The sequence below is a fragment of the Homalodisca vitripennis genome, chromosome 1 (genome assembly GCF_021130785.1).
Source record: "Homalodisca vitripennis isolate AUS2020 chromosome 1, UT_GWSS_2.1, whole genome shotgun sequence".
Lineage (NCBI taxonomy): Eukaryota > Metazoa > Arthropoda > Insecta > Hemiptera > Cicadellidae > Homalodisca > Homalodisca vitripennis.
Genome location: NC_060207.1, coordinates 245,450,203 through 245,465,102, shown reverse-complemented (window position 1 = coordinate 245,465,102; position 14,900 = coordinate 245,450,203). Strand labels below are relative to the sequence as shown.

The following is a 14,900-nucleotide window of genomic DNA, read 5'->3' as shown; positions in this document are numbered from 1 at the left end:
TATTTAATTCAAATAAACATCAATTTCATTGTAAAATGTAATAAAACTTTTAAGTTTAATTACATTTCCCAATAAAACAAGATAAATATTTCAAACTAATCACAACACTACCGCACGATGAAGAATAATAACGAGATAAGGGGTAGGATACGATAAGCGGACCCGGTTTTTTATATCGAAGAATGTAATCATCGATACCTAATATTCGCATCTCAAATCCTAGACTATCAATGGATATAAAAGTTTCTATAGTCCTCAATAACAATCATATGTTTTAAATCAGAATATGGACCTTCTCTCATTAAACAGATCAATGTCTTCTAAGGTCATTGGTCTCATTACGGGGCATGGTCACCTGAGAAAGCATCTTCACAGAGTTGGCATCCTTCAGGAGGATCCGCTCTGTGGAAGGTGTAATGAGCAGGAGGAGACTGCTGAGCACCTGCTCTTTGATTGCCCTGCAATAGCAAGAGAGCGGTATGCCATCTTTGGTATTTTGGACAGGGGTGGTGAATTTTCCCAGGAGGACTTGATAGGTTGTTTTCGGTGGTTTGTTGAACTGCTGAAGTTGTAGACTGGTGGGCCTCATGGTGTGTTTCCGGGGTGCGCAAAAAGCCCTTGAGGCTTAAGTGCATGGCAGTAGGCCGCCCCAAGGGTGAAAAAAAAATGAAACAAATTATTATAAGCAAAATTAGGAAAACTGAAGACGACCATATTTGCTCCTCTCACAGTTACAGGTTGTTTCTTTCCCACAAATTTCACATAATGGATTTTTTGGTACGAGTCCAACATGTTGAAGTCACGTAAAACATGTCTTATCATCTTTCAAAACAATGTCATAGTCGTATAGTTTTCTAAAATTGACTGCCATTTTTAATAATCAAATGTTACTTATATGTAAAATTGAAATATTACCTTACGTGTATTATTTGAATGTGTTTACAGCTGTTGATAGATTATTTAAGTTATTTGTTCAAAAATACTACTAATCAGTATCGATTGATTATATCGGTGGTTATGATTAAGTAATATCGTTTGCCAATTTCGATATAAAAAACAGGGTCCGCACAAAAGACAGTTTGGGCAATCAGTGCAAAGCTAAGAAAGCTAAAAACGAGACTCTTGACGACGCTTTGTATGTTTGTTTTTGTGCGGAAAGGGAACGTGATTTGCCAGTGTCTGGGCCTATCATTCAAGAAAAGGCAATCAAGCTGAATAAACAGTTGCCTGATTGTGAACCAAATTTTACTGCGAGTCAAGGATGGTTGGATAGGTGGAAAAAACGGTATGGTATTCGCCAACTATCTATCACAGGAGAAAGTCTATCTGGGGACAACAGCACTGCTGATGACTATAAAAACAAGTTTTTGGATTTTGTTAAAGAAGAAAATTTAACGGCAGATCAAATATATAACGCCGATGAGACGGGTCTGTTTTACAGAATGTTGCCGAGCAAAACTTTGGCCTCAAAAACTGAAAAAGACGCAAAGGGATACAAAAAAAAGCAAAGCCCGATTGACAATAATGGCCTGCAGCAATGCTTCGGAGAAGCCTAGATTTCCTCTACTCTTAATAGGAAAAGCGAAAAATCCGCGAGCACGAAAAACGTAAATCAGGATTCTCTACCAGTTGTCTACAAGTCTCAAAGAAGTGCATGGATGGACAGCAACACTTTTAAAAAACTGGTTTTTTTGATTGTTTTGTGCCAGGTGTGACGAAATATTGAAAAGATTGTGGGTTGCCAATTAAAGCTGTCCTACTAATTGATAATGCTCCTTCACATCCGTCTGCAGATGTGCTGGTCAGTGGGGACATTACCGTCAAGTTTTTGCCGCCTAATGTAACAGCGCTATTACAGCCCATGAACCAGGGGGTTCTCGAGAAAATCAAGGTTTACAGAAGACAGATGCTAAGCACAATCATTGACAATGAAGGAGAACACGGTGTAGTCGAGATTCTCAAAACATTTAATGTGAAAACTGTAATGTGCATGCTTGCAGAATCTTGAGAACAAGTGACTAGAATCAGCTTAATTAAATCTTGGTAAAAAACTGTGGAAGGGTATATGCGTATATGAAAATATAATTCAACCAGTGGGGAACTATAATATGGAAAATGACTCTCCAGACGATGTCCAGCTCCAAGAACTTTTGGATATGTTCCAAAATATTGATGACTGCTCTGAAGTCGATGAAAATGACATTACTCTGTGGTTAGGGGCAGACAATAATGGAGGCTATGAGCCACTTAATGACGAGGAAGTGATCGCGTCGTTTTTACCTGATGCTAATGAATCAGACGCTGAGGAGGCAGACGGGGACATTGAAGATCCAGTGATGAGTCATGGAGATGCAGAGACCAAACTAAACGAACTAATGGTTTATTTCGAGCGGCAGGCAGAAACATCGCCGAATTGCTCATGTTGAAGAGACTGCGGGATCGCACAGCACGCAAGCGGCAGACGACATTGGAACAACCACCAAAGCTGACTGAGTTTTTTACCAGGAAATGAACAGTTATAAATGTACTGTTAGGATTAATAATAATTAAATGTGCATATGTTTGATGTTTTTATAATTATAATGGAGTTTATCTGTAAGTATACTGTATTTTATTAATTTTTACCTAATTCTCCAGCTAACCTGGATTTTCGTTAACCCGGATCGGCCGCGGTCCCGATTAATCCGACTAATCGAGGTTCCACTGTAATAATTTGTTTGATCACTGTAAATATTAAATTCATATTTTAATTTAAAACATATGATTGTTATTGAGGACTGCCTTAATATCGATTTATATAGATACTTTTATATCGATTGATAGTCTAGGATTTGAGATGCGAATACTAGGTATCGATGATTACATTCTTCGATATGAAGAACCGGGTCCGCTTATCGTACCCTACCCAAAATACATTTTTCGCTAACATCTCCGTATTCATCACCCTTGTTCTCTCGTTGTCACTAACCTACTCACTACATAACGAAATAACAACAGCTGGCAATGACGTCACTAGTCTACTCAGTACGCAATGAAATAAAAACAGAGGCAATGACGATACTAGCCTACTCAGTATGTAATGAAATAAAAACAGCTGGCAATGATTAATTGTGAGTGTGTCTATAGGTCAATGTTGTATTCAATAGTATTGAGATGTAAATTCAATTATCATGATCCGATTGTAGTGGTGGCCGCTTATTATATTGCACCCTCAGGCTTTCCAAAACTCAGGCTTTTGTTGTGTATCTTTTTAAACATTTTAGTTTTGAAAAACACCAAATAGTAAAGTGGCTAAAGTGCATAGCCTATTTACTGTTAGGCTCAACACATTTTTCATATTTATACACAAGTTGTACATGTTATATCAACTCAGAAGTAATTGGTCCTATAGTGAATCTATCACCTCAGTTATTAATTCTCTATTGCAATTAAAAACTATCTAAGACAACTTAAAGCAGAAATGAGAACAATATAAAATCACTTTCCTATGAAAATACAAAAACCAAAAATATGAAATATACATAGGGTAAAGTATTTGATAACTTACCGCCATACTGGGATTTGACTTCGTAATATACACCACAGAAGGATAAAACTGTTTCTTTTGGTAATATGCATTACCAATTACAGAAGCTGTCAGTGCTAAGCTAAACACGGTTAAACCCAAATTTCTCATTGTCACAAAACTTTTAAAAAATTGAGTGTAAAAATAATACGTATATAAACAGGAAAACAAGTCACAATAGAAATATTTTGACAGCTGGCAAGCCCTATCTCACAAATCTTGCTAGCACAACTCCATTCGTCTTCTATTTCTTTGCTTCTGCTAGTGCTAAAAGTGAAGTTTCGCTTGATGTATCATGTACGTATCGCTATTTTTTTCTATCTATCCATACACTGGGTTCAGCATCTGTTCAACTAGCCCTTAAGTTACGTTCCTTACTGCTATTGGTTATTCAGTTATTTCAAAGACCGTTGGGTAAATCCACTATAAAATAATTTGTACCAATTCATCTCAGCTGCTTGAAACAAAGAGTAAGTTTAAATGTACAGTGCATTTATAACGTTAATAAAGTTATTCATGCCTTTAAAATATATTTTGCACTATTTTTACAAATAGTATATGTACTGTTATTTCTAGTGAATAAAACTACTACAGTTATGTATGTTTACTAATGGCCAGATTGATGTAATAGTAAATATTGCACATAAAAATAACAGCAATCCTTATCCAAAAGCTGTTTATATATGAATAATACGCTGTTCAAAGAAGTTAATTTTGCACAATAAGTACCTTATTGCACTTATAAAGCAAAATGGATCAATAGTTCTTTATGGTTAATTCTGTAGTTGTAATTAACCTGCTTGGCAGTCTTTTCCCAGACAGCTGTATAGAATATTGAAATACTCAGGACAATCTTCAGTTTCATAATAAGAAAAGAAAATGTATTTTAACAAACTGTGTTACTTACCCTAACGTTATGATATATTGGTAATAAGATCATTAAAATCGCCATTTGCACTAATTTTTCAGTTGTTATTTCTTAGTGATATAACATTTTGAACTCCATGAATATTACCAAGGAATAAATATTTGTACAAATACTTAAGAGCCAGCTGTAGTAAAATGACCATGAGGTTCCCCCATATTATCAACCTTTAATCCTCATGCACTTTACCCCCTTGTTTTTTATCTACTGTTATAGGAAAAGTTGCATTAAAGCAATAAATAATACGCATCCAATAGTGCTTGTTAGTTTTTTGTGAAGTGTTTACTTTTTTAATATTAAATGATAATTTACTAAGTGAAAAATCTTAAGATTTTATTCTGAAAAACTAATAAAAACAACTCAAACAATTCTACGACTTATTTTCGTAAAAGTGCATGAGGTTTAGCATTTTTTTATCTGACTAAAATCAGAATCATTGCCAGTACAGTTCTTTTAGAGAGAGACACGTTTAAATCAATTTACTGGACTAGTATAACCAACTTCTTATGTTAAGTTTTCCTTTTTTAGCAGTAAAATAGAACTGTACATTATTTTAGTTCTCTCCCTCCCTAGTCCCTATATATATAAGTAGTTTATACGCATGAAATTATAACATTGACTTGTTTGAATATTATTTCAAATATTATGACATGTCCTTAAGTGGACATGTACACTTCCTTTAACATGTCCTTTGTTGACATGTTAATAAGTAAAAAAAGTCTCACTACAAACTGTAACTGTCCAGATACGACATTGAAAACTACAAACATGGCAAAATGTATGAATATTTATAATAATACAATCATTAGTAAACAGATTCTCTGCAATTCCGATGTATTACCTCGCGTGTTGCAGCCCGCATTGATAACCGAAAGCATTCGTGGTCAACCTCATTAAATTTTGATATTTACTTGATAAGTACATCTTGAAGTACATTTTTCGTTAGTCGCTGGAACCGTGGGACAAATTTTGTGTATTCAAACATAATCGAATGAATTGACAATAGAATACATGCTTAAAGGATCTTTCTTCCTGTATTTGGATGATTAATTTTTTTTTTAATACGGCGGTGAAAACATATTGTTACTGGAAACTTGGAAATTAAAACCCGAACGCCGTTTTTTTACAAACTTTGAACTATCTGGAATGTATACTTGCTAAGTCAATCGACCTACCTTATTATACGAAATTATTCTTGTATTCCAGCAATTGAACAAAATGTTAGTCAACACATGAATAGCTTATATGAATTTATTACTAGTTTAGGTACTTTGGGATTATACCGACCACACCAGTATGAAGAACACAAAAATAGAAATTTATAGAAACAAACATGATAGAACGAAAAAAACAACTCTTCAATTACAAAATTACAAACTTACAAGCATTTCCAGGTATTGTGATCGGTATTGTTGTCGCTGTTATCTTATCTTTCTCGAGAATCCTGATTACGGCAGGCCGCGCGGCATCACGTGATTTGCACGGTACATAATTGCCTTTCCATTTCAATTCAATTTATATTTCTGATTAGCCCCTCTAGAATTTGATATTTTACTGATAGGTACTATCTCGAGGGATGTTTTTCTTTCGTCGACATCAGCGCGGGGCAGCACCGAAGGTGCTGTCGAAGCCCGCGCTGATGGCCGGAGGCACTCGCATTTTGGGTGGCGGAATGTGATCAAGAATAAAAACAAGTTTTGAGTGTTTTTTTAATAAAGAGTTTAGTTTGGTAAATGTTTGTTTTTGTTAAATTTTTGTGTTTGGAGAAATGTAGAGGTAAAACACGAAAGTACAACAAAGCGATGCACCAGCTGAACGGGCGGCGAGGCTCTGCAATCACGTTATCTACTAGACGCTCGACTTTGACCTCTGTCTGAGGATGGGGAGGGGTTTGCGATAAGACAATTCCTGTTTTATACTGACGAAATAGTCTTCTACGCTAATCTAGTAATCAGTAGAAGCAAAATGTTAAATAACGATTCATGTCTGGGTGTGGTCGGTATAATCCCAAAGTACCCTAGTTTATTATTTTAATCCTACAACTGTAAATCTAAGGTCATGTCCAATGTAGCGACAAAAAATAATTGTATCTCTTTTAAACATTTAAAGAAAGAGATGTTCCGCCGGTAAATTAAAATCCCTTTGCCAAATAGAATTCACACAACACGGCTTGAAAAAATATAACTAAAACTTGATGAACATAACTGTTATAATATACCTATGCAGCTGTATAAACCTCTTATTACGTACATTTTAAAACAAAATTATAAAGAATACATTCTGTCATGTATAATATGTAGAAAAAATAAGTGGTGTCTATAAATTACAGTATAAAACTACGCCTTCATTTAAGTGACAAAGGATAATTTTACTAGCCTATGCATAAAATGTTTAAGAACAAAAACACAACGTGTAACATTCTTTTTACACATAGTTAATTAAGTAAAGTAAAATTCAGATAGATTTATTAATCTTACTAGCAAAGCTTTTAATGTATATAATAATTGCCTCGTTTTTTATTTACTCTATGGTCATATGCAGAAAGTTTCGGCTAATTCTATTGGCTAATCTAAAAATATAAACAGGTTCCGTTTCCGCTTGTAAAATAATATGTATGGAATAAAACAAAGCTTGTTTGTATACTTGCTGTAATTTGTAAACAAACAGTTTGAATCTTTAGGCTAATCTTCAAAAGGAAAACACACACAACTATTATGAATATATTTGCTCCACTTAAAGTTTTCAATTTATTTTATTCACCTCCTAAAAGTCTAAAAAACGAATCTTGCAGCTACCAACACATAGTATTTGAGCAAAATCAGAGTGAAGAAATTACAAACAATTTAGTTCATATTGATAAGTATTATGTTGAACACATCATACATTTTCTCCATCTAATAGGTCAGTCAGTTGATTATTCCTGTTTTATTATTCCTGTTTGCCACTCTATTCCTGTTTTATCTTTTCCATTTTGTAACACCTGATAGTAACATAAACAAATTTAATATCAAGTTCCGGCAAAATTTAAAATAGAATTTCAGTTTATGGACCAGCTTAGCTAACAGTTTTAAGTTATGACTGCTGTCAATATTTTAAGTCAAAATGTAGAAAAACAGATACAAACAAAATGGAATTTCTATACCCCTAGGTTGCTGTGTATATATTTATTGTAGGCCTATAGTCTGAACACTTAGAGGATAAATAATTTTATATGTATATTCTAAAAAATCTGCATAAAGGATTTGTATTACAATATATGGAGGTGACATTACCAATATTATATATAGAATCGTTTTAAAATATTTAACATAGCATTAAATAAATAATGTATTATTTAAATTTAACTGTAAATATTTACTGCAACACTGGTAATCCGAAGAAAATTTTGTTTTCAAACTATGTACTACGAGGAGTAATCACAGCTTAAGAAGTGATTATGTTTAACCTAAATAGTTTTTAACCTTGATTTTATTGACTTGATATAACACTACACTATACCTTTTACCTTTCTTAATGTTTTTTGTGCATAGATAGTGCTATAATATTTAATTTAACAAGTCATACATAGCTAGCAGTTACTAACACAAAGTTTAAATAAATTCTTTCTCCTGATATTATTTTCAGATGAAGATGAGATCATTCAACAGTTTCTGAAGTACGATCGTTGTTATGTATATGCTGACAAATATCTTCTCTCCATGGTGTTTGTTTACTTCATAAGATCTCGTCTTCCTTTTTCTAGTTACAACCGTCTCAATTTCTTTGCAGCTTTGTAAGTAACGTTAAAGATTTTTTCTTCAGTTCATATTCAGAATTTATCACTCACAATAATATTAAAACTATATGTTTTTGAATTCATATAGATTTAGTAAATAAAAATTTTATAAAACACTTAACTTACTGATTAACCATATTTAGTGAAACATTCAATTGAATATTAATCAATTAACTTGCCATATTTTTGCAATAAAGAATTTTAAAGTTTATCCTTTCCACTATAGATACAGTATTTCTTGATGTGATTTTATTTATTTTTAGCATTTTTGTTTTAAGAAATGTTCTTCATGTTTAAAATATTTACACATGTTATAGATTGTATTATTGTAAAAGATAAAAAGGAGTGTTATTATTACTAAAGTATAAATCTCTCCTAGCAGTAAAAGTTTTGTGCATACTTTTTAATAAAATGTTCTATGTAAACTTTTTTATTGACAGCTTTAACATTTTTTTAACGTTAACTACTTATAGACCACTGACAGTTAGAAAAAATGGAATAAACCACCTCTCAGAACAAATTCTCAATCAAAAGTCATGAAAGATTTAACTTAATTTAATTTTTTTGTATACTAAGTAGTCTACAATTTAAACTATAATGCAATCTAAATGTATGGTGTGGTTTTGATGAAATTTTGCATTTGGGAACAAGTTTTTTGTTCAAAAGCAAATTAATTTTATTACTGGTTTTTAATTAACTTTACCATTTTCAGGTCTTATACCAGTAAAACACTGTATATAAAATTCTGAAACATTTTATTATAAGCCACTAAAAATTTAAGTTATAAATGAATAAATTTACATTTTAAAGTAAATAAAACCAGTATCAAAAACCAGTGAATATTAAAATGTGCATAGTCATTTTACAGTTTATGACAAAATACAGTATTTTGTTGTGATCTAAAATAAAGGATAATCTTTAAAGAATTTTAAGATTGAAGACCATGTCTGTTAGTCACCTGAACCAAAGAAAATATAAATTTTTTTAGTCTATCTTCAGAGATACAGGTATTAATAAAACGGAAATGCAAAAAAAAAAAAAACAATAATAAGCAAAATGGTAGTATTTCTTAGCAAAAACGTATTTATTCCAACAAAATTTATGGAATTTATGGCTGTCTTCCTCGCTGGACGTTTCCTTGCGGTTGTAAACATGGAGCAGAAAGTCTGCTTGTGCAGGTGCGCTGCAATCTGTGGGCAGCCATGGACTTCAGGGCCTGTGTCAGTCTGAGGTGTTGTCTCCAGGTCCGATAACACATCTTATATTGGTGTCTGTGTTTAGATACCTGGCTCATGACATGGAGGAGGATGACGAAGACTTGAAATCCTGTCTTCCTCGCTGGGCCCTTCCTCGCAGTTTTAAACATGGAGCAGAAAGTCTGCTTGTGCAGGTGCGCTGCAACTTGTGGGCAGCCATGGACTTCAGGGCCTGTGTCAGCTTGCAGTGTTGTCTCCAGGTCAGATAACTATCTCAGTCAAGAAGTTATTATTCTCTAGTAATTTTTTAAAACTGATTATTGTGTACTCAATTGTGCATCTGATTAGATACTGAAAATACCTCTTCACCTAGATTACGCTATATTTTGTAGTCTAATTTTCTCTGATGTCGAAATGACGTAAAGAGTCATTTTGAACTTCTTCGCAACCGACTTTCTTGGATCTTCAGATGAACGTGACTCCAGATTCCAAGAGTCAATGGTTTATGTTAAATCTGTGACATTGTCAGATTCCAGACACTGCACTAAGAGGAAGGTGAACTGGAGCTAAAATCTACATTCACATCGAATCAACCCTTCCTACTGCACTTCAAAGTTTTGAAATATGATCATTTTGAATTTTTCAAAATGTGGGTTTGGACCTCAAGAACAATTTTTGAGAAAATTATCATGTCGCACAACAAAATAACCCGAGCTTATTGTGAAAGCAAATTTTAAGAAATTATTTTAATCATCATGTACTATGATATAATATTATATATAAATTATGTAAATTCTCATATTTTATAGTTTTCATTTACAATTTTAAAATAATAAAAACGTTAAGTTTTTTCACCATCCAAATTGTTTGCCTTTAATACTTTAAAATTATATGTAACATTATGTATGTTTACATTTGAAAAATGTAAGAATCAAACTCCAGATCTATGGATTTTTGCACACTCTGTTAACACCAACAAAGCCTAGATGTGTTACAAGGAATTTCACTTGTAGCTATGAGATCACAGTTAATTTCAGAATATACCCCTGATTCTATACCCTGAATTTTTTGGTGCATGATTCTATTGTCATGACTTCTGCTTGGAAGACCGTAGCGTGTTTTCCTAGGGGCACTGCTAAATTTACTCCTGGTCCATAAATACGAAACAAAATATTGAGTTAATGTACTAATACATAGATGAATTATTTTGTTTAAAGTTTGTTAATGACGATGAAGTTTTGAAAGGATAATAGGTTTTCGGACATTCGCCATCATTATTTGATACTAAATGTATAACATGTTTCTTAACAAGGATTGAAATCTATCCTCTTTGTCACATGCAAATTAATTAGAGCATGAACAAAAGAAAAGAAAGGAAAAGAGGAAAAGAAAAGTGGTAAAAAAACCGGAAACTGCTTGGAGAAAATGTGTGATGGTGCTCTTGATTTTGTGTTATACATTTTGTAACATTTAACGATGACAAATCTCTGAAATCCTATTACCCTTACATAGATGAAATTCTTATGAAACTGATCACATAGTTTTAATCATCATCTACAATTGGTAACATCTGCAATCTTAAAATAATGGGCATGTAGAGATAAGTTAACATTCTGAATAAATATTTATTTAGAAAATCACTCGTAACTTCTCTACACATTAAATACAACTATGGAGGAAAGGGTTGATCCAGTGTGAATGTTTAGTATACCTCCATTTCACCTTCCACTTAGTGCAGCATCTGAAATGCAACAAAAAACTAAGAATTTATTGTCTTGCAGAGAGTACGTTTTGTTTTTGTAACTTACAGACTAGGTTGGGTGTCAACCATTGGCATGTTCAAGGATGTTAATCATGACAAGTACTGAGTAGTATTGCCAAGGTATTCTACTGTTTCGGTCTTAGTGGATCTCTTCAGATGGACGTGAACTTCAGACTCCAGGAGTCGTCTGTAGTGTACATTTCAGACGCTGTTCTGAGCAGAAATTCAGCATTCACCCTTTTAAGTTTAGTATTTAAAGTTTAAGCTGATATTTACTAAACATTTTTACATACATAAATTAGTAAGAACTTTTATTTGTTAAATAATAAATTTATAATTAATACAGCGATAATAATATGATTGATTCTACCCAATTTTCAGACAGCTTGGGAATAAGTAGCTAAAATCATTTTTTTAAATATAAGAAATATAGTTAGACTAGAAGACTCTTGGAGCGATTAGAAAATTGTTTAAATATTACTAAATGTTAATAAAACAATACTTTACCAAATAATTTATTTTTTGGACAAGGCCTTTTGATACCAAGATTTTATAATCAGGTGACTCCACATTTTTACATTATTTGTATTACAAATAATATTAAAATACCATACAGTGTAAATATGCAAATACAAAAATTTTGTAAATATTTCAGCCAGTATGGAAAATTGGATATGACAACTCTTTAATTTTTGAATAAATTGAGAAGAAAGAAGACTGGAATTTTCAATTGAGCTTTCGTCAATAAATCATTTGGAAAAGTATTGTTTTATTATCATTTAGCACTATAGTTAGACTAGAATTTAAAAATTTAATTACAAAGAATTTTTAACAATTGAAAATTAATATTTTCTAATATATTAAGAATCTACAGCATTTTTCTGCATTATTTTAAATAAGTTTTATCAGATTCATAAGTTTTTTTTATTTTAAAAACCCTTAGTTTATTTATTCAGAATAAAGTGAAATTATTTTTACGTTATACCATTATCTTTGGCAAAATATGAAAAGGAAAAAAACCATGTTCAATGATTCCAGGTGATGGACAGTATGAAGGATTGTACGTTGTGGACCCGTGAAAGACGTCAAGTTCATGGAGGAGCAATCCGTAGTTATGTACTACAACCTCAGTGTGATCTCTGTCTCATACCTCGCATTCGCTGTTACAACACTGACTGTAAGTCAGCTAGCGCTTCAAGCTTGTTTTCTCTAGAGAGTCAGATGTTTTTACAAAGTACATACAATCATGTCCTACATACGATTTGCTAACGTTATAATGCCTTGTGCAAAATCACAACCTGTTTGTTTTATTAATTCTTTATAAAAGGCACTGTACGATAAGCAACAGTGCTTCATTCATTAAATTCCAAGGTGCAAAGTTTTAGAGATAATATTTCAAAATAAAGTTAAAGTTCATATTTTAATTATTTTTATTTGCCTGTACAATTTAAAATTCTATAGGTGATAAACAGAAGAAAAATTTTAAATTTACAATCTTTGAGGTGGATTTATCTCAGTGATAAAGTCTTACTTTTAAAATATAATATGATGAGGATGATTTTTAATTAGTGTTCCAAATTTTTACAAAAATAAAAATAATCAAAAAATTAAATTTATGAAGACAAACCATCACAAAATATATTTATGTGAAATATTAGAACAGAACACTTATTCTTAACTAATAAGAATAGCTACATCTTTGAACACTTTTGTATTTTATTGGTAAAATGTACATTTCAGATTCAAAGAATCCATCTACAGGTACTTGTGGAGGTTAAGGAAAATAAATAAAGTAAATAAATAATTAGATCAAATTGACATAGGTTTTAACTACCTTGGTGGCTAAATGTTGTATTTAATTTATATACGTGATTAGTTTATATAGTTTAAAGTCTATCAAATAATACATTTTTTGTTAAGAAATCTTTGTCATTTAATAATACATTAGGATTAATTTTGGCACTTTTTTAAATTTCAGAATGTTCTAAAATTGATAATAGATGACTTTTTTTGTATGTGTGTAAAATTTCAAGATTGTTTTCAATATTTGTGTATGTATGGCCGGTGTCATGTAAATAGTCAGCACATTTTGAATTTGATGATGTCATCCAATGCTTTTATAGATTAATAACTTGTTTTTAATCCTGCAAATTCCTTAAAACCGATTAGCTGAAAACCAGAATTGATGTCACTTTATACAAATATTTATTGAAGAACTATTACAGTTGTATAGCCTATTGTTCAACTGTTTAACTTTTTATATGTTCAATGGGCTTATTTGAGAAGTAAATTTTACATTAATAGATTCATTTGTTTCAGAATTTAGATTTTTGCCGTTTTGATTCTCTTAAAGTGATTGATTATATTGTAAAAATATCAATATATGATATTTTTGCAGTGGAATCCAGCAGCTCGGAGGACAGCAGTGATGAGGATGAGGAATGGTTCCTGCCTTCCAAGAAGTTCAAGTTTGCAGAAGAATGAACTTCTTGTATTTGAATGAAACAGTGAATCAGAATTCTAAGAACCATGTCACAAAAATGGTTCCATATGACTCTTACTAGTTGTACTGTGTAAAATTAAGTTAGGACTAGTTGATAAAAATTATGTTAACTAATTCATTAGTTTTAGATTTAAATAGATTTCAAACACAATAGATATAAGATGTGTTTTACAAATAATTAATAGTCATTAATTTTATTCATAAGTACAACAATTACCTACTATTAAAGAGTTTTAGAGTCGATATGTACAGCTTATAATACTAACAATACTAAATAAACATTTGTGCCAATTCCATTGTTTATTAATATGTTATATTAAGTTTCTGAATTGTAAAGTTTATTAGAATAAATCATATCAGTTTAATATACTGATGAACCATTAATCATATAATTCAGTCAGAAAGCAAGGTCCACCACATCAGCTGTCAGCTACAATAGTTCTTGTGGAGGTTTAAATGGGAAAGGATTAAAAATATGAAATAATAATTTTTTACCGATCATAATTACACTGTAATCCTAGAGTGACACACCTCGGTTGACAGTGGAACCCCGACAACTTGAATATTAATGGATTTCCATTTCCCTTCAAGTTAAGTATAATTAGAGATATAAATTGTTCAAGTTATTAATGTCATAGTTTATGGTATTTGACTTACAGAGGTAAACGAGATACGAGTTATAGAGCTAAAGAAAAGAAAATTCTAGTTACAGACGTAGACAACGTTGTACTCCCTACAACCAAGAACAAAATTAAACTCAAAACTAATGTGTATCAAAATGTAACCAAATTACAGTAAATAGGAAAATGCAAATATCTCACTTTACTTATTGAAAACTAGCAGTTACCCACGGCTTCACATGCAATTGTCTAAATCGAAGATCATAGCTTTCTTAGTGAAAGGATGTATGGTGTAATATGAAGGAGCGGTAAAGTTTTTTTTAACATAAGTAGACATTCCAGGTAAATATTATTTCAGTATCCATGATTGAAGGATTCAAAACGTAAGTATGATTTTTATTGGTTCTATTTTAGGTTTCGTTGTATGGACACACAAGTCTCGAAAACCTAATTTAGTCAACGTTAACTTCCGTCTGTTAGAGATTAATTTTTTATCTCAGCTATTTCAAGTCCTATAGAAATCAAACCAACTTCGACTAAAAAGCGTCTACTTT

The 14,900-nt window shown here is 31.8% G+C and overlaps 2 protein-coding genes across 5 annotated transcripts in view; one reads left to right on the top strand and one right to left on the bottom strand.

The window, feature by feature from the left end:
- Positions 1-3,878, bottom strand: part of LOC124353235 (E3 ubiquitin-protein ligase synoviolin A) — a 38,627-nt gene extending 34,749 nt beyond the window's left edge. For 2 of the 4 annotated variants that reach the window (XM_046803148.1, XM_046803149.1), the window contains exon 1: positions 3,548-3,875. In XM_046803148.1, the coding sequence (XP_046659104.1) occupies positions 3,548-3,676 (129 nt within the window). In that variant the 5' untranslated portion in view covers positions 3,677-3,875. Of the gene's footprint in view, positions 1-3,547 lie in introns of all 4 variants that reach the window. The other 2 variants (XM_046803150.1, XM_046803151.1) reach the window with 2 other exon arrangements.
- Positions 3,879-7,127: 3,249 nt separating this feature from the next.
- Positions 7,128-14,020, top strand: LOC124356462 (speedy protein A-like). Its single transcript, XM_046807560.1, has 5 exons — positions 7,128-7,391; positions 8,115-8,262; positions 9,547-9,721; positions 12,262-12,400; positions 13,622-14,020. The coding sequence occupies exons 1-5, from the start codon at positions 7,205-7,207 to the stop codon at positions 13,705-13,707; spliced, it is 735 nt and encodes a 244-aa protein (XP_046663516.1). The 5' UTR covers positions 7,128-7,204; the 3' UTR covers positions 13,708-14,020.
- The last annotated feature ends 880 nt before the right edge of the window (positions 14,021-14,900 follow it).

Coding starts and splice junctions, on each gene's coding strand:
- LOC124356462 (XM_046807560.1), top strand. CDS start 7,205: ATGAATATATTTGCTCCACTTAAAGTTTTCAATTTATTTTATTCACCT. Junction 7,392..8,114: donor ACATTTTCTCCATCTAATAG/GTCAGTCAGTTG, acceptor TATTATTTTCAG/ATGAAGATGAGATCATTCAA. Junction 9,722..12,261: donor GCTTGCAGTGTTGTCTCCAG/GTCAGATAACTA, acceptor CAATGATTCCAG/GTGATGGACAGTATGAAGGA.